This window comes from Thunnus thynnus, chromosome 14 (assembly GCF_963924715.1).
Source record: "Thunnus thynnus chromosome 14, fThuThy2.1, whole genome shotgun sequence".
NCBI classification, from domain to species: Eukaryota; Metazoa; Chordata; class Actinopteri; order Scombriformes; family Scombridae; genus Thunnus; species Thunnus thynnus.
Genome location: NC_089530.1, coordinates 29,758,067 through 29,780,787, shown reverse-complemented (window position 1 = coordinate 29,780,787; position 22,721 = coordinate 29,758,067). Strand labels below are relative to the sequence as shown.

The window sequence follows — 22,721 nt, the reverse complement described above, 5'->3', positions numbered from 1 at the left end:
CAGGTCTCACCAGTGTGTCATGTGATCAGGCACAGTGGAGAGCACAGATAATTTTAGACCAGCAATGTTTTTCTAAACTGCTGTCCCTCCCACAATTTTAACTCCTCAAGCACATATCTTGTCTCAGTATGTTGCCACAAGCTTCCTCTCTCTCAAAATGTAAGTACATTTCACATAGGACTTACAGTTTTTAAGATCTGAACCTTAATTGATAGAGAGCCCCTGTCATGTTCTCATTGACTCCAATACAGTCTGCAGGATGTGTGTCTCCTCTCACTCCTGTCTCTTAAACTTACAGATTCTTTCTTCCTTCAAACACTTTTTACACATATCATTCATTCTCATGTTAAACTAGTCTTGCTTTCACTAATGATGTACAAATCTCTGGGCTTCAAGCTCTAGTTTGAGACAAATACATTTTCATCATCAAAATGGAGATTTTTTCCTCTCATTTTTGGGAATGTCTGTTGGCTCAGTGGTTTAGAACACTGCTCTCATAATCTGCAATACCTTAGATGACAAGGTTGTGTGTTCAATACCCACTCACTGCAGTGCTCCTCATAGTATTGCTCTCATGTACAAAGTTGCCTCACATCTTTATCCTGTACCAGAATTCCTCTCTATCTTATCCTAGCATTACTACCTAAGATACGGATTGACATGCTTGTGAAATACATCTTTTCCTGTGCTACACAGCATGTGTGAGTAGTCCAGTGATTTAAGGTCATGTCATTTCTGAACTCCTTTTAGATCCAAAGTTTGTGAGTTCGAGGGTAGAACTCAGTAGAGATGAAGGAGTCCAGGTGATGTCAGTCTGCTGCTTTTTTTGTCAATTTCATGCAAGTGACAGACTAAATAGCAGAATCTGGCCTAGCATTGCTGTGTGACATGTTAGGTCAGTGCATAGCATGTCTGTCTTACAAACATGAGGGTGTAGGTTCAATTCCACCCATTGCTGATTTTAATCTTGCTAGATTTTTCAATAGTGTTCAGCTTCCAGTTATGCAATCTAAAATCGCTTTCAGCAATCACATGCAATTTCTACAGAAATTGCATTTTCTAGTTTAGTCTTGCTTTAATTATTCCAGTACAACAACTCTTGTCAGTGTTTTTTTGTTTTCATTAATAAAGAGTATAAAACACATCTGGACTTCAGTATGGATTTGTATGAACGTGTCACAGTTATGAGCCTACTTAGCAGCTTTTTTCATGGATAGTAGTCGCTACTAGTTTCTTTCTGTGACAAACAGAATATAAGAAAGACTTAAAACAAGACTATGTAAGACAACTTCCCTCTTTAAAATAAAAAGTTGAATTCATGAGAAATAAAAGGCACCATTGCTCAATTCAACATACTCAGGGGTTTTGTCTCGTATGACCAATAGTTTATGAAGGCTAATGTTGGTTAATGTTAGCAAACTTTACATATTGTTGTATGTCTGACATTACTGAATCAGTTTGCTGATTTGCTGATCCCCAGTGCTCACTATGAAATGGCTCAGCTAACTGTAAAATACTGATATATGTTGTCATAAAATTCTGTAATAAACCTCAACCACAACCTCTAAAGTCCTTCATTTGTTTTACCAGGTTTGAATGACGCCTCCATCACCCAAAGGAAGATAAATAGAAGAAAAAATTGTAAAATCTAATAAATACTAGAAATAAATAGAATAACTGTGTTGATTGACTTAACATCTATATGGATGTAGGGCCTCTTAAGGCTCCACAGAGAAGTTTGTGTCACAGATTGCTGAGCAGGTGGACCCAAATTCAGAGACCGGAAAGCAAAGCTGAAGAAAACCGTCTTTATTTCAAAGACTGGCAGGCAAAAACAAAAGCAGGCTGAGCTGAGAAGAACAAAATACAAAAGTCGACTGGACTGAGCAGCGAACACGACAGGACAGAACTGGACACAACAGAATAGACTTACTGAACAGAACAGACCACTCGACAAAGACTGAACTGAAAACTGGACTTAAATACAAACTGAACTAATTAGACAACAGGGAACAGGTGGCAAGACACAAGAGCAGGCTGGGAGTGATTGGCTGGGAAAGACACTATGGCTGCAGTTGAATAGTCTTTTTTGTTCAGGAAGGTTCCTCACTGAGTGAAATGATCCAGAAGTATCTAAGTGGCAGCCATGATAAGAGCTGGTCCAATTCTCTAAATGCTAACGAAAGGTGCTTCAATGCTTCCTTTCTAATCTCCTTTAGCAGAGGGTACACTTGACCATCCTTTACGAAAGGAAAGGAGATAATTCCGTCCCACAATTCCTTGCAGCAGCAAGCGACGCACCGTTCACAAACTCAAACAATTACACCCACATTACACATCCACAGCAGTCTGTGTATCCTCCGTCCAAAGCTGCTTGTTTGATAACAGAATAAACAAATGTACAATGTGTTATACGTTGTTCATGTCAATTAAAAAACAGGAATTCAGCTGCTTTTCCTGTTTTTGTCTTCAAATCCGCAATTAGAATAGAAATTATATCAAAACCAGAAAACAACTGTTTTTTGCTCTTATTGTTATATCTATATTATCTGCCTACTGCATCTCTACAAATACACTGTCAATGACTATGCTTATATAGATAGATAGATAGATAGATAGATAGATAGATAGATAGATAATCAATGAAGTTACGCTGCTGTGCCTCATTCGTCTGTTTTAATGGGAAAACACACTTTCTGCTGCAGGTGTGTTTGTGTGTGTGTGTGGGGGGTCGCTGCAGGTATTTAATAATCCTTCCACTGCAGCTCAACCAGGAAACACTGTCAATTAACATTAATTAATATTAGATCCTAACTGGTCCTCTCGGCATGTCTGGAGATTTGAATGATCAATGATGTTTGGTTGCTTTCCACTTTTTCTTTCCCTGTACAGTGTTTATCTGTTGAGCTGCAGTAGAAGGATCAGAACAAAATGAGGGAATTTGGCACTAAAATGACTGTAACGTTGAAAGATTTCTGCTTGAGTTTATTAAATACTTGCAGGGATCATCTGCATTAAGAGAGACGCTGTGCACATTTACACACGAGGCACAGCAGCAACTTTATTATTTAAATCTCCAGACGCTGTTTCTTCACATGAAAAACAGCAACAAAATAATACTTTATGTATATTTGTTCATCCTGTTATCAAACGAGTTGAACGGGTGTTTGGACGGAGGAACACGGACCCACAGCCTGGATCAACCAGAACAACTTTAAAGCACAAACAAGTCAACATTTCAAGGTGTTTCGGTTTGTATGTGGTGGTTCTTAAGCTGTTATATGCATTATAGGCTAATAACAGAATATAATCAGCATATTAGAGATAACACAGAAGTCTGTCTTTCAAGAAAAAGGGATATGAGACGTTTTTAGTAAGATGATGTTTTTAATCAGGAACGGAACTAGACTCTCAGCACAGAGGGGCCCAAGCATTCTCAAGGGGCCCTTCTAATAAAGTCATTTTAAACTTCACAGCTGTAAAACAGCTGATATATCCTATCCATAATCACAAATTGTTATTGAGCCAAGCAAGCCTATGTCTATGAAAATATACAGTGAAGCCACAGGCTTGTTCTGAAGAACAAAAAAGAAAACAGGTTGCCAGCCGCGTTCAAATGTTTCAGCACTGAGGACAGCAGGCGGCGCTCTACATACATCTATTGATGAACGGTACAACACCATCAAAAGACAGAAACAAGCCAGATGTGCTGTCTCAGTACCATGTCTGTCTTACATGAGAATAACATAAACATAAAGTAGAGACAGCAGTCTACAACACTACAAGGTCTATTCAAATACAAAGTGGACAGTCTACAACACCACAGGCAGTGACACAGAAAGAGATACGGTAAACAAGGAGTTAAACAACAGATAAATCTAATATATTGACTGATTTCTAGGGCTGTAGTCTGCTGGTTGACTGGTCAATTAGTTGGTGGATATGCTCTCGTCTGACTAAATTCTCGTTGGTCGAATAATCTCTGTATTATTTTCATTAGGAGAAAAGTGCTACATCAGTAGCTTTCCAGGAGTCCAGGAGTAATCCATTATTTCCTGCGGCGGGAGGGACAGACTAACAAATTACTTGTGAAAACAGGGGTGTATTCAAAACACCCCCATTGTTTTCACAACTTTGAACTCGCCCAACCTAATGGAGACTGTTGGGTCTAATATTTTTTAATATTTGATTTCCGAATGAATATCCATTCATTCGGAAATCGATAGCGTTTGGGAGTCACTGTGCAGCGCCACTCCGGTACGTGAGTCAACCTCTGTCGTTGCCTGGGAAACCACTGGTAGCGTGGCTCCGTTAAGGAGTATGTTTGTGTAGCGAGTGAGAAAGAGCGAGGGGCAGAGTAGTGACGGTGGATGCGAGCGGGGCAGAGGAAAAGGTTAGTAGTGAGTTGTCAGTCTGGCAGTAAATGTACAGTACAGACTACAGTGTGTCAGTTAATAAATGCTAAAAAGTCACGTCTGTTGTTTCCCCAAGTGCTGGAAAATTAAAGGGGGTTAGCAACAATGGGTTAGCATAACCTGAAGACACAAAACAGAGAAATACAGAACGGAGAAATGTGTGGCTGCCAAGTTCACTGTGCACTCTGTCCCGTTACACCATCACCACCTTGACTTGACTAAATATAAGTATTAATTATTTCTGATTGCCAAATTTAATCTAAATGTCCCACAAAAATGCCGCCATGTGAGGCGCCAACAATAACCAACTGAAATATCAATATTATTTGCACTCACAACATTTGAAACAGCTCAAGAACATCTGTGACTAAATATAACTGACATGTTATTTCTGCTATAAACAAGTAGAGAAATATTTTAAAGATAATAAGAATTTTATATTATTTATGTTTGAAGAATTTAACTAATCTACACTGATTTATAATGTTAATCACATCTGGACTTACTGAGCCTTTCTGCAGTTCCTCACAGCTGGGATCAGTCTCTGTCGTCCCTCCCATGATGTGTTGTACTTCATCAGGTTCAACTCATCCAGAACCTCCTCTGACATCTGCAGCATGTAGGCCAGAGCTGAGCAGTGGATCACAGAGAGTTCCTTCTCTGATCTGGTCTCTGACTTCAGGAACTCTTGGATCTCCTGATGTACTGAGCAGTCGTTCATCTCCATCAGGCAGTGGAACATGTTGATGCTTCTGTCAGGAGAGACATTAATGTTCATCTTCTTCAGGTTGTTGATGACTCTCTGGATGATTTCTGGACTGTTCTCTGTCCAAACCAGCAGGCCTCCTAAGAGACTCTGGTTGGACTCCAGAGAGAGGCCATGAAGGAAGCGAACAAACAGGTCCAGGTGGCCATTTTTGCTTCGGAGAGATTTCTCCATGGCTCCCATCAGGAAGTCATCCAGAGATGTGTAACTGTGTTGTTTTCCCAGGAAGTCATCCAGAGATGTGTAACTGTGTTGTTTTCCCAGGAAGTCCTCCAGTACCTCTGTGTTCCTGTTGGTGTAACAGTGGTACATGTAGACTGCAGCCAGAAACTCCTGAACGCTCAGATGAACAAAGCAGTAGACTGTTTTCTGGAAGATCACACTCTCTCTTTTGAAGATCTGTGTACAAACTCCTGATAACACCGAGGCCTCTGTGACATCAAGACCACACTGCTCCAGGTCTTTCTGGTAGAACATGATGTTTCCTTTCTCCAGTTGTTCAAACGCCAGCCTCCCCAGCTTCAGAAGAACTTCCCTGTCAGCCTCCGTCAGCTCCTGTGGACTCGTCTCATGTCCCTCATCATACTTGTGCTTCTTCCTCTTTGTCTGAACCAGCAGGAAGAGTGAGTACAGGTCAGTCAGGGTCTTGGGCAGCTCTCCTCTCTGGTCTGTAGTCCACATCTGCTCCAGAACTGTAGCAGTGATCCAGCAGAAAACTGGGATGTGACACATGATGTGGAGGCTCCTGGATGTCTTGATGTGTGAGATGATTCTGCCGGACATCTCTTCATCATTAAATCTCCTCCTGAAGTACTCCTCCTTCTGGGCGTCAGTGAAGCCTCGTACTTCTGTTACCCTGTTTACACATGTTCGAGGGATCTGATTGGCTGCTGCAGGTCGGGAAGTTATCCAGATGAGAGCTGAGGGAAGCAGCTTCCCATCAATGAGGTTTGTCAACAGCATGTTGACTGATGACGTCTGTGTGACATCAGACAAGACCTTCCTGTTGTTGAAATCCAGTGAAAGTCTGCTTTCATCCAGGCCGTCAAAGATGAACAAAACTTTCCAGTCATCAAGCTTCTCTGCTGTGATCTTCTGTAATGTTGGATGGAAAACATGGATCAGCGTGAGGAGACTGTACTGCTCATCTTTGATCAAGTTCAGCTCCCTAAACGAAAGCAGAATCACCAGACTGACATCTTGGTTTTTCGAGCCCTCTGCCCAGTCCAGAGTGAATTTCTGCACTGAGAAGGTTTTTCCAACGCCAGCGACGCCGTTCGTCAGAACGACTCTGATGAGTTTCTGTTGGTCAGGTAAGGGTTTAAAGATGTCATGACACTTGATTGGAGTGTCACGGAGGGTCTTCATCTTGGAAGCTGTTTCAAGCTGCCTCACCTCATGTTGGGTATTAACATCTTCACTCTTTCCCTCTGTGATGTAGAGCTCAGTGTAGATACTGCTGAGGAGGGTTTCACTTCCTGATTCATCAGTTCCTTCAGTCACATGTTGACATCTCCTTATCAGACTGATCTTATATGTATTTAAAACCTTCTGCAGATCATCTGCTGAAAGAGAAGAACAATATAGATCTGAACATCTATCAGTTTGTTTACATGCACTTGTGTAACCAGGTTACTCAGAGAAACCAGGTTACGTGGGAACATGTTAACATGCACAGTAGTAACCTGGTTACTGCAAATCTGTGAACAAGCAACAAATCAGTGATCAGATTTCTCCTCTACACTGACCTTATTCTCAAAGCATGACTTTCTTATTTTATCAGTATTAGTGATAGAAGATGTTAGTCCTGACTTTTTGTTCTGTTTTGCTCTGAGTGTCTGAGTCAGAACTTTTCTCACAACGTGAATGTGTCTGAATTCAACAAACAGTAAAATATTAAGTGGTGGAAACCGACCTACTTACACTTCTAGAGTCTCTCTCTCTCTCTCTCTCTCTCTCTCTCTGTCTCTCTTTCTCTCTCTCGTCAGAATTACATCACTTCCCACCTGACAAGAGTTCATTCATGTTCTCCACAGTTAGACCCACAATCTTTCAATAATCCAGTGACGACCCCCCAAATTAGCCACAGTGTGAAACCAGCCTCCAGGAAGTACTGTATGTCTCAGAGCCGCCAGTATTTGTTGGTCAGAGGAGGAGATATTACCAGATTTACTGTGGGCATCGGTTTGCATAGTTATGTCTGCACTGTCATATGATCATTTAGTCTGACTTCATGTGTATCTGTCCCATTACTGTTGAACTCATGCAATTTAGACACTATGTGTTAAAAGGTCTATATCTCCTACACAGTTCTTTCTCTGTTGACATAAACCTACTCAAATTAAAGCTGAGACTTTAATGTAGTTTCAGTTATTTTATTTTAAATTGAATGTGCTGAAACACAGAGCCTGAAGAACTAAAAAAAATGTGTAACTGTCCAAATACTTACTGTCTGGACTGTTTCTAAAATTATGAAAAATATAAAGAAACAGGTTGTTTCTCCTCACAGATCTGCTGTCTGGATGTGATGTCATGTTTGTCTCTTCCTGTGACTGACCTTCTGCTCCTGAGCTGATGTTTGGCAACTTCCCCACCAGATCGTTCCTGCTGACCTTCTTTAAAATATTCTTGATCACTTCCACAGCTCCAGCAAATTCATATTTCTGCACTATCAGATCCACCACGTCCTGCCTCTTTGCCTCGGACAGCTTGCTCTCTTTGATGGGTGGGATGTTGCCCACCTTTTCATACTTCAGGGACCACTTGAACTTCTCAAATTCATCATCTTTTAAATCCTCTAGAATGTTGAGAAGATCCATCTCCGTCATCTTGGCTCTCTGGTAAAATCAGAGAACATTGATAAGAGAACAGTTGTGTTTCTGTCTGTCTGCCAGTAGAAACTCATTCTGTGTTTCTACTGGATCTGACTGATTTGACAAAAAGCTTTCTATCGGATCAAGTTTTCTCAGTTGTCATGGAAATGTACGTGTTAAAATTAAGAAACACAGTTTAGGTGTCAGTGTTAGGGAAACTACTTTAAAACTCTAGTTTACCAAACTAATACTTCTCAATGAAAAATAGTTCAACTACATCTTAACTACTGTCAGAAACACTCGTCAAACTAAAACTACTTTCAAAAAGTAGTTCAGCTACATCCAAACTACATCACAGGAAATGATCACAATCTGAGTCTGTAATCTCATATTGTTACACAGAGATATAACTGAACTGACACTGAGTAAAGTGTAGGTGTGTTTGATTTAGGGACCAGGGCAGGCCAATCCTCACTTAGGCAGCCCGAGGATGTGTTTTAAGGAGACAATAGGGAGTAATTGTTGAGGTGGAATCAGAAAAATGCAAAATTTCCAGGAAATTTCATACTATTCAATCACAGACATCTTGGTCACAAACTACAGGTGATTTTAATCAAATAGCAGGTGATTGCTATGACAGACTGTGTCCAATGAGCTGTGGCTTTGTACCATATTGTACAGCAAAAACATAAAAACATCATGAGAATACAATGAATATGTAGTTTGTAATTAACTACCTAAACTACATGACCCAAAGTAGTTAACTGCTGAAATAGTTAAACTACCACCCAACTACTGCAGATTGTAGTTAAACTAGTAATTGAACTACATGTAGTTAACTACTCTCCAACACCGTTAGGTGTTTGTGTCAGAACTGGGCCTTTTGTTTCTAACTGTTAATACTGAACCACCTTAAAGCCTTCATCATTACAGGTGACATCGTACCTTTACAGCATTTTCACAAACAAGTGTTTAAATACCAAAAAAACAATGTACACACTATGAACATGTGGTCTGTGCTTCTTTTTATCTACAGCTGAAAACGTGAGAAAAAAGAGATTTGAACTTCTACATGTTTAAACTCTGTGAATGAATATGAGACACATCCTGAACATTTATCTCCTGTAAACTCACAATGTGTTTGTAGAGTCTGATGCCTGCATGTAGTTTGTATCATTTACAGACATTTTATGAGCTGCAGCTTTGTTAAACACATCAGCTACCACTTTATATTTAGATGACTAAACCTGCTGCAGAAGATCTTCAGACTCTCACTAATAACTGATGGAGATGGTTGTAGTAGAGTGTGGGTTTGTTTTTAAATGACATTTCAACACTGAATCATCTTCAGGTCAGTTAACAGTAGAAACAGTCTCTTACTTTGTGTCTGAGGGTCCAGGTTCATTACTGAAGTCTGGAGGATCAACTTTAGACCACTCAGATATCAGAGACTCTGCTCCGTCCTCATCTTCTGGAGTCTGAGACGTAAACCAGTAACACTGGAGACACACACACATACACAGTATAATAAACCCAGTCCTTCCTCTCAACTTAGTATCTTCTTATTAGTTGACATGACTTTAACTACAACCATGTCACAAAGATAAACTTTGACTCTGGTTTAAATCCAACAGACTTCAGATAAAGATCTGTGTGGTTCTTAACTGTGACTTCTCTCTATTTTAACTGCAGCAGTGAGTCACATTACATCACTGTGAGGACGCAGAAACCAGGAAGAGAACAAAGGAAACAACGTTTGAGGACGTCAACACTGTGATTTCATATTTGTCTGACAGTTTAATCAACTAAACAATTAATCAGTAAAATAGCAGTTTTATTCAATAATGACAGTAATCATTATTTGCAGCTCTAATATTAACACTCACCCTGCCTCAGACTGTTTCCTCCTTCTGCTCTGTTGACTTTAAAATGGAGTCTGACTGAGTACTTTCAACTTTACTTCCTCCCTGTTTTCTCACGTGTGTGTGTGTGTGTGTGTGTGTGTGTGTGTTTTCTAGAGCCATTGTTGTATTGTGAAGTATTATGTGTTCAGCTGTGGTAATTATCTTCTTTTGCAGTAGGTCGTATGTGGAGTATGGGGAATTTACAAATAGGTACAAATAGGTGAGGCAGTAATCATAGAGCAGTTTTGCTAGTCACCATTTAAAGTCGTTCTGAGCTTCTAGAATCACTTACAGCTTAAAGTGCGAGTGTTGAATTTAATTTAAGACCTTTGTGAAAAGTTTTCTGACTGTTCACTGGCTGTTAGATACAAACTCAGACACACAGATTTCCTCATCGTACTAAATACAGTTATTCTCCAGTAAACGTGTGTTTTGTGTCAACAGATGAAGTCAAACAGATGAATCTGCATCTACAGTCCACAGGAAGATTAAACTAGACCCTCTGACAGTGAAATAATGATCATAATACTGTAACATTCACACTGCGTCACCGATGTTCCTCTGACCAGGAAGAGAAAAGAGGAAACAACATTTGAAGACCTCAAAACTGTAATTTCATATTTTTCTGACAGAGTTTAATCAACTAACAAACAAATTATATTTAAAATTTATATTTAAAAATAATCAGCAGATTGATCAATAATGACAGTAATCATTATTTGCAGCCCTGATATTAACACTCACCCTGCCTCAGACTGTTTCCTCCTTCTGCTCTGTCGACTTTAAAATGGAGTCTGACTGAATACTTTCAACTTTACTTCCTCCCTGTTTGCTTGTGTGTGTGTGTGTGTGTATGTGTGTGTGTGTGTGTGTGTATGTGTGTGTGTATGTGTGTGTGTGTGTGTGTGTGTATGTGTGTGTGCGTGTGTGTGTGTGTATGTGTGTGTGTGTGTATGTGTGTGTGTGTGTGTGTGTGTATGTGTGTGTGTGTTTACCACGTATTCCTCATGTTGTGAGGACATAAATCCGTTTAAACAGACACATGTGGGGACTCGCCTCCCTTTTGGGAACAGTTTCTGGACTTTTTCTCTAATCTTTGATTTTTGCTGAAATATTGGATCATTTGAACATTTATTGAAATGAAAGCATGTGAGAAGTTTAGAGGGAAAAATCACTATCTGGTGGAGCTGTTAACAACTCATAGACATGTGAAATGTGACCCCGACTACACACTGCTTTTTGTAAGACGTCAAAAGCCAAAAAGTTTGGAAACCACTGGTTTCATCTTTAACAATGTGTTGTATTTTAAAAGCTTGTTATATTATCCATTGTGTCAAATCTTCATCTGAAAAGTAACTAAAGCTGTCAAATAAATGTAGTGGAGTAGAAAGTACAATATTTCCCTCTGAAATGTAGAAAGTAGCATCACATGGAAATACTCAAGTAAAGTACAAGTACCTCAAAACTGTAGTTAACTACAATACTGCAGTAAATGTACTTAGTTACTTTCATCACTGTCTTTGACACACCTTAATATGTGTGAAAATGTTAAACATCAGAAAATGTCAAATGTCTGTCCGTCACTGACAGTGAATGAAGACGCTGAGTCGTCGGTTTGTACGAAGCTGTAAACAGTTTTATTATTGTGACATCAGAGCAGCAGAACAAACCAACATTCATCAGAAACACACTGCTGAACAAACACCTGTCTGTGTAGAAGTCACTTGGTGTGTTAAGGTTTTGTGTCGCTCTGTTCTCATCTATGTACAGGTGCTACATCAAACCATGCAGAGCATGTGATTGGCTGCCAGCCATCAGGTGATCTGACAACCCAGAGAAGTGCAGTGCAGAGAAATAAACCGGGAACATTCAGACCAAACCAAAAGAAAAAAATCATTTAAAAGGTGAACAGGAAGTGTGGGTGTTTGTGGGAGGGGTCACATCTCAGTCTCAGCCAATAAGCTCTCACCTAGACCTGATGTCAGCAAGACCATCTGGGGGCTGGAGTCTGTAGGGTTAAAGAACGACACGTTTAGAAAAGGACCAGACCGCCATGTCCCAACGTTTCTGAAACCAGTAAATACAAATCCTGCTGATCATTTTCCAAATCATCAATCACTTTTTAGATTGATTTCCTTCCAGGCAGCCATTTTGTTTCTATGAAAATCAGCCAGCAGAGAAATAATCCATCACAGCAAATGTTAAGTCATGTTTATTTGTTAGTTAGAAAAGTTCAGCACAACCCTCCATAAAACCACAACGTGACGTTTTTACATTCCAGTTTTTGTAGGAGGCTAGCAGTTTCCCTGTTTCAGTCTTTATGCTAAGCTAAGCTAACTGGCTTCAGCTGCATATTCATCAATCTGAACATCTAACTCTCCGTCAGACAGAGAATAAGAAGAGTTCCCAAAATGTGAAACTGTTCCTTTGAAGGAAATCAATCTAACAGCTGATTTGGAAAATGTTATAAATACAGTATATACATAATTTCTAGTACTTTAGCTAAACACGTGTGTTCATTCATTCAAAGAAACTCTGTTAGACGTGTCCTCATAATGTCTGAAGTTCATGTTTTCATCAGGTGAAAGAATTTTCTAAAGGACCGGTCACATCAGAACTTCATCTTTCTGAAATATTTGGTTATTGAAGCTTGATGAAAATGTGATTATTCTTCGGGCTAGTTGGTGAACTGCAGCTGGTGAGCTAACCACGCTAGGGAAACATGGTGGTGCTAGTCAGTCACAATAGGTTAGCTTGGTCGCTAACAGGTCAATATTGAACAGACATATCAGCATCATGTCCTCCTGTCTGCTAACTGTGTGAAAACAGTCTCTGAACAGTTTTTACTCTGACAGCTTCAATAAAACTGGATGTTAGCAACACAGCTAATAAGCTACGACGGCTTCCTCCATTTAGGACTCTCCGGCTCTCCGTCTGCTCACAGGTCAGCTCTGTCAGGACGGCTTGTTATTGATCACCAAAACTGAAATTGATGTGAAAAATTCACTTGGATTTACTTTGCAAGTGAATCCAGTGAAGTTAATGGATTTCACAGTTTTGAATGCTGGTGTGACCGAACCTTAAAGGAGAATACAGTCAGATCTGTAATCAGAACCAGAACAACTGAGCTTCAGACCACATAGCTGCGTGGAACCACAGAGGAAGAAACTATCTTTAATGGGAGAATTAATTAATATTGTTTGAATATTGATTATTAGGATTACTGAATATTCTTTCTTAACTGGGATTAGATTAAAACCAGTTTAACCAAATTCACATTTAGTCCACTATTATACAGAACACAAAACCTCCTGCTGTCACTGAACACCACAGAGAGGACAGAACCGGGCTCATACTGGGTCAATTGGGACTGCCAGGACTAATACTGGGTTTAACTGGGGCAGAACCAGGATAATACTGGGCTTAACTGGGACTGGTTGAAGGAGGGACAGATGTTAGGGGGGGCGGTCTGTAGAGAGGATGGGGACGAGGTGAAGTGTTCAGCCCTTACTGCTGTGGGGGAGCCAGGCGGGGGGCTGGTACTTGTTCCTGATTGGTTGGTACTTGTCTCTCATTGGGTGGTACTTGTCTCTGATTGGCAGCAGGGCGCTGCTGGAGGCGGGGCCTGGCTGGAGGGGCGGGGCCTCTCTGTCGTCTTCGTCCTCTGCTTCAGACAGCAGGTCGCAGATCTGCTGCTGCAGCTCAGGACTGATGTCGTTCTCCGACAGAACCAGAACGCGCAGGCTGGTCGGGTAGTTCTCCACCATGTCCAAGAACACCTGCAGACAGAGACGGTGTAAGGTAAGGCCAGAGTAAAGAGGACTGTGGTCTAATGTTAGTTTTTGGGGACTTGTTGTGTAAATTTGGATCTTCTGAGCTGTGGTAAATATAAGAACATCTGAGTGTTTGAGTTCAGTGTTGAAGGAAGTTCAGATCAACGTCTCCCCCTGCTGGACAAACACAGGAACATCTGAGAGACTGAAGACTTCCTGAAAAAAAGGCTTATCAGCACTGATATGAAGGCTGATCCTAATGTCCATCCTCCGGACTGAGCCTGAGACTGAGGGGATGAAATGCGCTACGAGACGGGACCTCATCTTCCATCTTTGTCAGTGTTTTTCTGAACTGATCTTAATGGTTTTGATGTGCAGCTCTGCTGCTTTACACTGCTAACATTAATCTATATTCACATTCAATCTTCACTGAGAACCTTTACATTGTAGACAGACAAAAACAAACTTTGCCCGTCTAGTTTAGCAGATAAACAAATTATTAACAAATCCATGTTATCAAGCCTACAGGACTATTATTCTGTGTGTACATTATACCTCACTACATCAATTAACATAATATTATTATGATTGTTTATTAATTACTAATTAAATGTAATCACTTCCATTTTGCTGTGGATTATGGGTAATTTTCTCAGCGAAGTCCACAGAAAGTCCTCTTGAGGTTCCTGGTGGACTTGATGAATTGTGGATTTGGACACAACTTGACACTTGCAGATTTCCCAGGAACAAAGTCTGTAAGTCAGTTGAACTATGATACAATGAAGAAAACATAGAAGAAATGTGATTGGCCAACCTGTGCTGACTGGTTGGTGAGTCCGGTACCCTCCAGGTCCAGTGCCTCCAGGGTTCTACTGGACGCCACGGCAACCGCCAGCATCCCTGCAATCTGATCACCTGGAGACAGAACCAGAACCAGAACCCTCAGAAACATCAGAAGACATTCAGAGCTCCTTCCTAGACATTTAGATACATAATATAATATAATATATATAAATATATATATATATATGTATATATATATATATATATATATATATATATATATATATATATATATATAAATATAATGGATCCCCATTAGCCACTACCAAGGTAGCAGCTACTCTTCCTGGGGTCCACACAAGTAAATATGACATTATAATAACAATAATAATGTACTAAAATCCAAGGCGAAAGGGAACAAAAAACAAGGAAGTAGCTGTTGGTACCGATTCCTCCATGTCAATAGTCTGTTTATTGTTGCATGTGCATTGATTGATTGATTGATTGCACAAAATCACGTGATCAAATTCAAGTTGCTTCAAAACAGAGAAACGTTTTTGCCTGCTGGTGATACACTAATCCTTCCCATGGTTTGGGTTAAAATGTGGTAAAAATATCCTGTTTAACGGCACTAAAATGCCCAACGGGATGGTAAAAAATTTCCATTAGTCGTCTACAAGAGGTTCACCAATAAATTTTGGAAACTCATTTCATACCAACAGAACAAACTACCATCAGCACGGCAAACCAGTCCGGACCAACAGCTTGTGGACTACTAGTTATTGCACCCTAGCGGGTGCCAAAAAACAAACAAAACCAACAAACAAACAAAAACACAAAACAATGAATCAACAACAATAAAACTACTAATAACAATAACAACAAGTTGCCAAACTATAATTAAATATTGAGTAAAAACATTTGATACAGCTCAAAAATAACAGCATATATAGTGACTACGAATAAAATGATTAATAATAACTACTATAACTATAACTACTACTAATTTTTCCAATAAAACTGTCAAGCAATGTCTCCAGTCAGAGCGTCTGCAGCTTTTCTGTTTTTATATCATAAACTCAGTTTCTTTTTACACTTCATTGTTCACACACACAAAACATGTTTTTGTCATTTATGAGGACATCAGATCGACTCCTTCCTGTGGAGTTTCTGGCTTCTAGTAGTGATGGAGCAGGTTTTTAATGAGCGAGTCCCTGTTTTGTTTGACCCTTGCATGTGCATGAGGATGTACACTTCCTTCCTGTCCTTCTAAGAGCTTCACACTATTCCACTGATCTACAGAAGGCTGTAATAGCAGAGAAGAAGAAGACTGCACACTCGCAATCACGGATGTAAACAATGCAGAATTTAAAATACTTTAAAAAAATGTTTTGCAAATGTTTTATGAGCACAGAAATGGATTCAACACATTTGTTAGATTACAAGGAAACACACGATGACTTTTGCTGAGTAACAATGAATGTAAATATAATTTTTGTTTGTTTACAAGAAAACACCAGAGGGCACCTTTAACCATTATTATTGCATAACCCACCTCCTAACCTTAACCCTGAGGGACATGATTTTTGTACCCAAATGAGATGTCAGCTCCCATAATTTACTATGTTTTAACTAGGGATGCACGATATTGGATTTTTTGCCAATATCTGATATGCCGATATTTCCAACTGCTTGTGGCCGATATTTTTTTCCAGCTGGCTGAGGAGACTATTATGCATGCAAGCATAGATTGTACTAAGTATGATCAAGAAAGACAATATATGAAGGAAGAACTGAGGAAGACTGGATTCAGGAGCTCAGCATTAAAACTTTAATGAACCTGCCAAGTGGGAGCAGCAGTAGAGTTTTCATTGAGTTTATTAGACAGACAGGATTAATGTGTAGGATTTATTCTCTGGAGCAGAAGGTGGCACTAATGCACCTAATACGCTGGTTGCCCCCCCCCCCCCCCCCCCCAAACAGAGTGGTACATCCTGTCAGCCGACGTGTTTCCTATCTGTGCAGCCAAACATGGCAGCTCCTCAACGGACTGACGGTCCCGGTGTTTCCTCCCCAGGCTGCACTTCACTCAGCCGCCCGTCAGATCAGCTGCTTCTTCCCACTTTAACCTGAATAACAAACCGGGGCTCGGTGCTCCGATTGGATCCACACGGAGAGCCGAGGCTAACGTTAGCTGAGAAGCTAGCGGAGCATTAGCGGCAGCACGGCCGGAAGGAAGCACAACCAGCTAGCCTCTGCTAGCCTCCCAGCTAATGTTAGCCCCGGCTCTCCATGTGGAGCACTGAGCCCTGGTTTGTTATTCAGGTTAAAGTGAGAAGAAACAGCTGGTTTGACGGGCGTCTGAGTGAAGTGCAGCCTGCGGAGGAAGGACCGGGACCGTCAGGGTGAAACAGTCCGTGGAGGGAAACCCAGTCAGGCGGCAGAGGAGATGGCGACATATCGTCCTCTCATAATCGGCAGAAATGTTCATCCGGGCCGATGCCGATATTTAATTTTAGAGCTTATATCGGCCGATACCGATGACGTGCCGATAATATCGTGCATCCCTAATTTTAACCTCAACTACAGTATTGTTTATCTTTATTTATTATTAACTTTATTTGATTTTAAATATCTTTGATTTGTCTCTATGTTTTTAATGTTCCTATTTCTTGCATCTTCTTTTTGTTTTTTTGTGAAGCACATTGAGCCTCATGCAGGAACATTTTCTTCTCCTAAACATCTCTGACTTGCCTCTGTGAGGTTTGTTCCTTCAAGTTTTTCTGACAAACTCTCTGAACATGTGTTAAATCTCTGGTTTCAGCCTGATGAAGGTCACCTGTTCATGAGGAGCTGAAAGTACCTGAGATTTCATCATTAGCATCATCGACTCCCCTAAAATGTCTGATTTTAGCCAGTTGTAAAGCTTACAGTGATTAAAATCAGAGACCAGTAGACACATTGATTGGTGCCAGTCGTCATATTAGAGGAGCTGAAACTATTAGAAAACATGAATCCATCAGAACAGCGCTGTGAAATAAGAAAATAGAGGAAATGCTTTGACATGAAGTTAGATGCTAAAAAACATCTTTCTAAAGCAAAGCGCTCCATAACTCATATGATGTGAGAGGCGTCATGTGACGTCACAGAGATATTAGAGGAGAGAATATTACAGCCTTCAGTAGCTGATGTTACTGTCAGCTGCAACACAACATGATGCTGGACAGCTGTTTACTACTGACAGAAACATCTGCACATCAGGAAACTGGAAGCCAGTTTGTTTCAGTTTTCTATTTTATTAGGGCTGCAACTAAAAATTAGTTTCATTATTGATCAATCAATTAATCATTTAGTCTATGAAATGTCAGATAATTATGAAAAAAAGTCTCTTATAATCCCTCACAACTCAAAGAGACGTCTCCAAATGTCTTATTTTACTGATCAAGAGTCCACAGCCCGAAGATATTCAGTTTACTGTCATGTATGACACAGAAAAGCTTCAAATCTTCACATTTGAGAAGCCAAAACCAGCAATTTCTTTGGGCATTTTTACTTAAAGAATTACTGAAATGATTAATCGATTATCAAAATTGTTGATGATTAATTTTCTGTGGATTACTTCATCACCTAATTGTTGTATCTCTACATTTTATTTTCACATTTAAACTGTAAATTCATTCATATGAAGACTTAATGATTTCAGGTCAGATTATGAGTGTTTGTCTGTTTATGACTCGAACGACACGACTGGACTCGTCAGTTTCATTTGTACCTTGTATAAAATTCAGAGAAACTTGCTAAATATCACAAATTGTCTGAAATCACTCAAACGTTTAGAACAAATCTGTGCGAGAGTGGTGAATTCCATCTTTTTGTAAGAAATGTGCTGCATATATTAAATTATTATTATGTAATTGCGTGACACTTTTTTGTTCCCACGATGTCAGTAATATAATGTAATCTGATTACCCAGCGGGTTGTAGTCCAGGTTGAGCACTCGGAGCTGCGAGCTGTGAGCCACAGCGATGGCGAGTCGAGCCCAGCCTTTGGAGCTGATTCCTGGGTTAGCGCTCAGCGTCAGCTCCCTCAGACCTGCACACAACCGAACACACACCATGACAGAAATACACTCATAGACAGAAATACACTCATAGACAGAAATACACTCATAGACAAAACCTCCAGCTGGACTCCTGAGAATCACAGCACTGAGGCAAATTACAATGGAGTGGACAAAGATCACAACCCGGATTTAATTAGATGAAAAGTACGATTCAAGAAGTGCAACTCATGGAGAAAGTGACTCACAAAACGAGGAACACGGAAGATGTGTTTGAAGAAAGGTGGGAAATTATAACTACATCATCAGAATGTATCAGAAGGTTATTTACCAGCTTGTCCTTTCTCTACTATCTCTAATATCTAATATATTTCTCTAATATCTGACTACTTCCTGTAATTAGTATGTATGTATGCATGCACACACACCCAAACACACACACACACATGCATATACTGTATATGTGTGTTTGAACGTATATGTATGGGTAAGATATGTATGTGAATGTCTTTAATCTACATAAATGTGTACTGTATCCAACTTGACTGTCATGTTTCATGTTTTTTTGTTGTGTTTTTTGAGTTCAGCTCTTTTGTTTTTCAGTCCTTTAAAATTTTGATTATAAATTTTCCTTATCGTGAATTGTAAATTTGGAAACAGTAAAGCTTAATATGTGAAAATAATTTTAAAAAACTAAAGTATGAAATATATCCCAGGACATTTTCTACAGAAACAAACAAGAGATTTCATGACTTACTTTTATTATTAAATCCAGATCCCTCTATTTAGGAACAACACAATTTACTGTAATCACAGATAGGTCAGTTTAAGTTTTCCACATGTACAATGATCTATAAACTGATCACCTGAATGCAGAAAACATTTTCCTTATTGAGAGTTGAATTCAGCTGTTTTTAGGACATCAGGCTCAAAATGATTTGGAGATAAATCACTGTTTTCTAGGCCTTTTCGGTCTAATTTGTGATTTTTCCGTCAGCAGAAGCATTAATGCTTTGTCCTTGTTATGTTGATCTGAAATGATGGAGTTAAATCCTCCAGCATGTGGACTGATGAATTCAGGTTATTTGAGCCTGAAATAACAGAGTCTCAAGAGACCAAACGTCCTCAGAGCTTTATTGAATATCTGTCTGCTTCCTCCAAACTGCTGCTGATCTGCAGCTTTACTGTGTTTCACACTCAGCTGATTCACAAGGTCTGTAAATAGAAACTCATCTGCAAATCTGCCATTTATTTTATTAAACTGTATTTAATGTGTGTGTGACATTTAAGTCGAAACTGATTTACCTATTCGGACCTAAGAGGAGCCCACCTGTTAATGTTTTACATTAACTCTAAGACCATTTCACAACTGTCCTTCATGTCAGTTACTGGGGTGGTATCAGGAGGTCACTATGGTGTTACTAGATGTTCCCATATGGTTGCTAAAGTGTGTCCAACAGTTGCTAGGGTGTTTCGGGAGGTCACTATCACATTACTAGATTGTTTACTTGTGGTTGCTTAGGTGTTTCCGACAGTTGCTAAGGTGTTCCGGGAGGTCACTATGGTGCTACTAGATTGTTTCCTTGTGGTTGCTAAGGTGTGTCCGACAGTTGCTAGGGTGATGTCAGGTGGTTTCTGTGCTGTTGTGGGTGGTTGCTAAGGTGTTTCTAAGTGGTTGCTAGACTGTTGCTAAGTGGTTGCTATGATGTTGCTGATTGGTTGCTAGGGTGTTGCTAAGTGTTTGCTTGGATGTTGCTAAGTGGTTGCTAGGGTGCTGCTAAGTGGTTGCTATGACGTTGCTGAGTGGTTGCTAGGTGTTGCTAAGTGTTTGCTGGGATGTTGCTAAGTGGTTGCTATGGTGTTCCACATAATTGTCCCTCATTCCAGTTATAACCCAGACCCAGTAAACCAGCTGTGGGCTGTTTTTTCTGGTGTGAATTGATCAGTTTTACATTGCTGTCTTATTGATAAGTTTGATTTATTGATCATTATTTTCGATTGATCATCAAAACGCATGACCTAACACACATTTTTTTAATCAATTGAGAAAAGGTTTACATTTACTGTTACAAAGTCGCGATCAAGTTTATGTTTAAATATTAATCCAACAACATTTAGAGGTCAAATCTGAAGCCTTTGTGTTCTCACTGTTCTCAGTGTTCTCAGTGTTCTCAGTGTTCTCAGTGTTCTGCTCACCGTTCTCAGTGTTGTTCTCAGTGTTCTCAGTGTTGTTCTCAGTGTTGTTCTCAGTGTTGTTCTCAGTGTTCTCAGTGTTCTCAGTGTTGTTCTCAGTGTTCTGCTCACTGTTCTCAGTGTTCTCAGTGTTGTTCTCAGTGTTGTTCTCAGTGTTCTCTTCAGGTGTTTGTTACCTGACTTGGCTCCGTCAGGTGGCAGCATCCCACAGATCAGACGCAGCGCTTCGTCTCCCAGCATGCAGTCTCCCAGATCCAGACAGACCAGCGCCGGGTGGGTTGTCAGGGCCGCGTTCAGGGTCACCAGGCCGGCATCCAACAGAGGGTTTCCATGGAGACTGGAGGGGGTGGGGACAGAGCCTTACAAGCCAATCACACTCTAGCTGGTTATGAGTTTGTGAGAAAGCCTGCCTGGCTTCATTAACAAGCGCTGACATCATTTGTGAGTTTTCTCACTGCTTGTAAGTTGTTGTAATGTTCCTTTTATGTTGTCACGCAGCATTTACGGTTTGGTTCTTTGGGCTTGTTTTTAATTTTAAGTTATTTTACAGTTGTTGCCTCAATCGGCTCTTAACTACCTAGTTCGCATGGAGGACACTGCATGGTCGCTATTTTGTGTTAGTTGTCATTAAATATGTGTTGTGATTTATATGATCTTAATTTAGTTTGGCCAAAGGCTGTTTTCCTGCATTTACAAATTATCTGTTCAACTTGCTAAAAGTTATATTTGCTTCTGATTTAGATTGAAAGGGCTACAGGAAATAGCTTTATTGCTTTGAAATAACGTTAATTCACATTTAAGTTATTCTTATGTTGTTATTTCTCTTTGTAAACCACAACACACTCAGTCTAGTCAGTGTCCTACCACAACATCTATTCTCTGTCTACAATAAATCCCTTTGACCTGAGGGTCCTGATTCTTTGACGGGAATCATCTCCAGATCCCAAACCAATAAGAGTTATTATTCAACATCTTCTGAACTCACAACAGCGTCTGCAGGGAGCGGTTGGTCTTCAAGGCGTCGGCCAGGTGTCGGGTGCGGCTGATGCTGGACACCACACCCAGGTTCAGGTTGAGCTGAGCGAGCGAGCGAGACTCCGCCACGCTGCGGCAGACGCGTCCAAAGTCCCGGTCAGAGAGCTGGCAGCCGCGGACGGACAGCAGCCGGACGCTGTCCTCCTTCAGACTCTCACAGATGTCCTGAACCTCAGCCGCCGACAGCTGCTCGCCCGTGATCTGGATGGAGGCCGGCAGCATGCTGGGACACCTGCAGGGACACCTGGGACACCTGGGACACCTGCAGGGACACCTGGGACACCTGCGGGGACAACATGCTATTGATCTCTGCTGTATAATTATCACCTGCTGCTGCTAATACAAGATCAGTGAGGGCTCATGACACATGAACAGATCAATGAACAACAGGTAAATAAGTTTGAGGACATTATTTGTTTGACATTTATCAGTTTTCTCTCAGTGATCAATACTCTCAGCTCTTCTTATCTTTGATCTGCCTGTAGAGGAAACTAATAAGGTAGTGATCAATTATTGATAAATGCTGATCATGTTGGGTCAGTCACCTGATCAATTTCAGCTGATAAACTCACTGATAAATTAATATTTTTAAGTGAAAACACACACCGGAGCTAATCAATAATCAATGACTGTAAAGTATTAATGAGCATGAGCAGGTGCGTGCTGCTCTGCCTGGACCTGATCAGGTGATCAAACCGATCAATCATGATTTCAGCCTATTAGGCTATTAGTTTTGCAATAAGGTGATCAATGAACCTGATAAATAAATGATCGATCAGCTCACGCGGGGAGGATCGGGAGTTTCACACGCTGATGTCATCCTTCGCGGCTCCGGTGCCTCTGATCTCGCCGCAGGCCACGCGCCGGTTCTGATCCACCGCGGCGGACATCGCAGTCGATCGGTCCCGGTATCGATTGGTCGGGTTTGATCAGCAACGGGGAGCCGCGCGGTGCGGAGCGGGGTTCGGTGTTCTGGAGT

General features: G+C 40.6%; 2 protein-coding genes across 6 annotated transcripts in view; both read right to left on the bottom strand.

Moving 5' to 3' along the window:
- LOC137197460 (NLR family CARD domain-containing protein 3-like) overlaps positions 1-9,933 on the bottom strand; it is a 41,507-nt gene extending 31,574 nt beyond the window's left edge. For all 4 annotated transcript variants that reach the window (XM_067610878.1, XM_067610879.1, XM_067610882.1 and 1 more), the window contains exons 1-4: positions 9,881-9,933; positions 9,375-9,493; positions 7,739-8,018; positions 4,922-6,746 (exon numbers count right to left, since the gene is read on the bottom strand). In XM_067610878.1, the coding sequence (XP_067466979.1) occupies positions 4,922-6,746; positions 7,739-8,009 (2,096 nt within the window). In that variant the 5' untranslated portion in view covers positions 8,010-8,018; positions 9,375-9,493; positions 9,881-9,933. The remainder of the gene's footprint in view (positions 1-4,921; positions 6,747-7,738; positions 8,019-9,374; positions 9,494-9,880) is intronic.
- Positions 9,934-11,511: 1,578 nt separating this feature from the next.
- On the bottom strand, positions 11,512-22,660 carry lrrc73 (leucine rich repeat containing 73). Of its 2 annotated transcripts, none has more exons than XM_067610874.1 (7): positions 22,527-22,660; positions 21,693-22,025; positions 20,884-21,044; positions 18,424-18,546; positions 14,486-14,586; positions 13,410-13,677; positions 11,512-11,906 (listed from the first exon to the last, which is right to left on the bottom strand). In XM_067610874.1, the coding sequence occupies exons 2-7, from the start codon at positions 21,962-21,964 to the stop codon at positions 11,836-11,838; spliced, it is 996 nt and encodes a 331-aa protein (XP_067466975.1). In that variant the 5' UTR covers positions 21,965-22,025; positions 22,527-22,660; the 3' UTR covers positions 11,512-11,835. The 2 variants fall into 2 exon arrangements, with proteins under 2 accessions (XP_067466975.1, XP_067466974.1); XM_067610873.1 differs by having other exon boundaries at positions 22,499-22,591.
- Between the last annotated feature and the right edge of the window lie 61 nt (positions 22,661-22,721).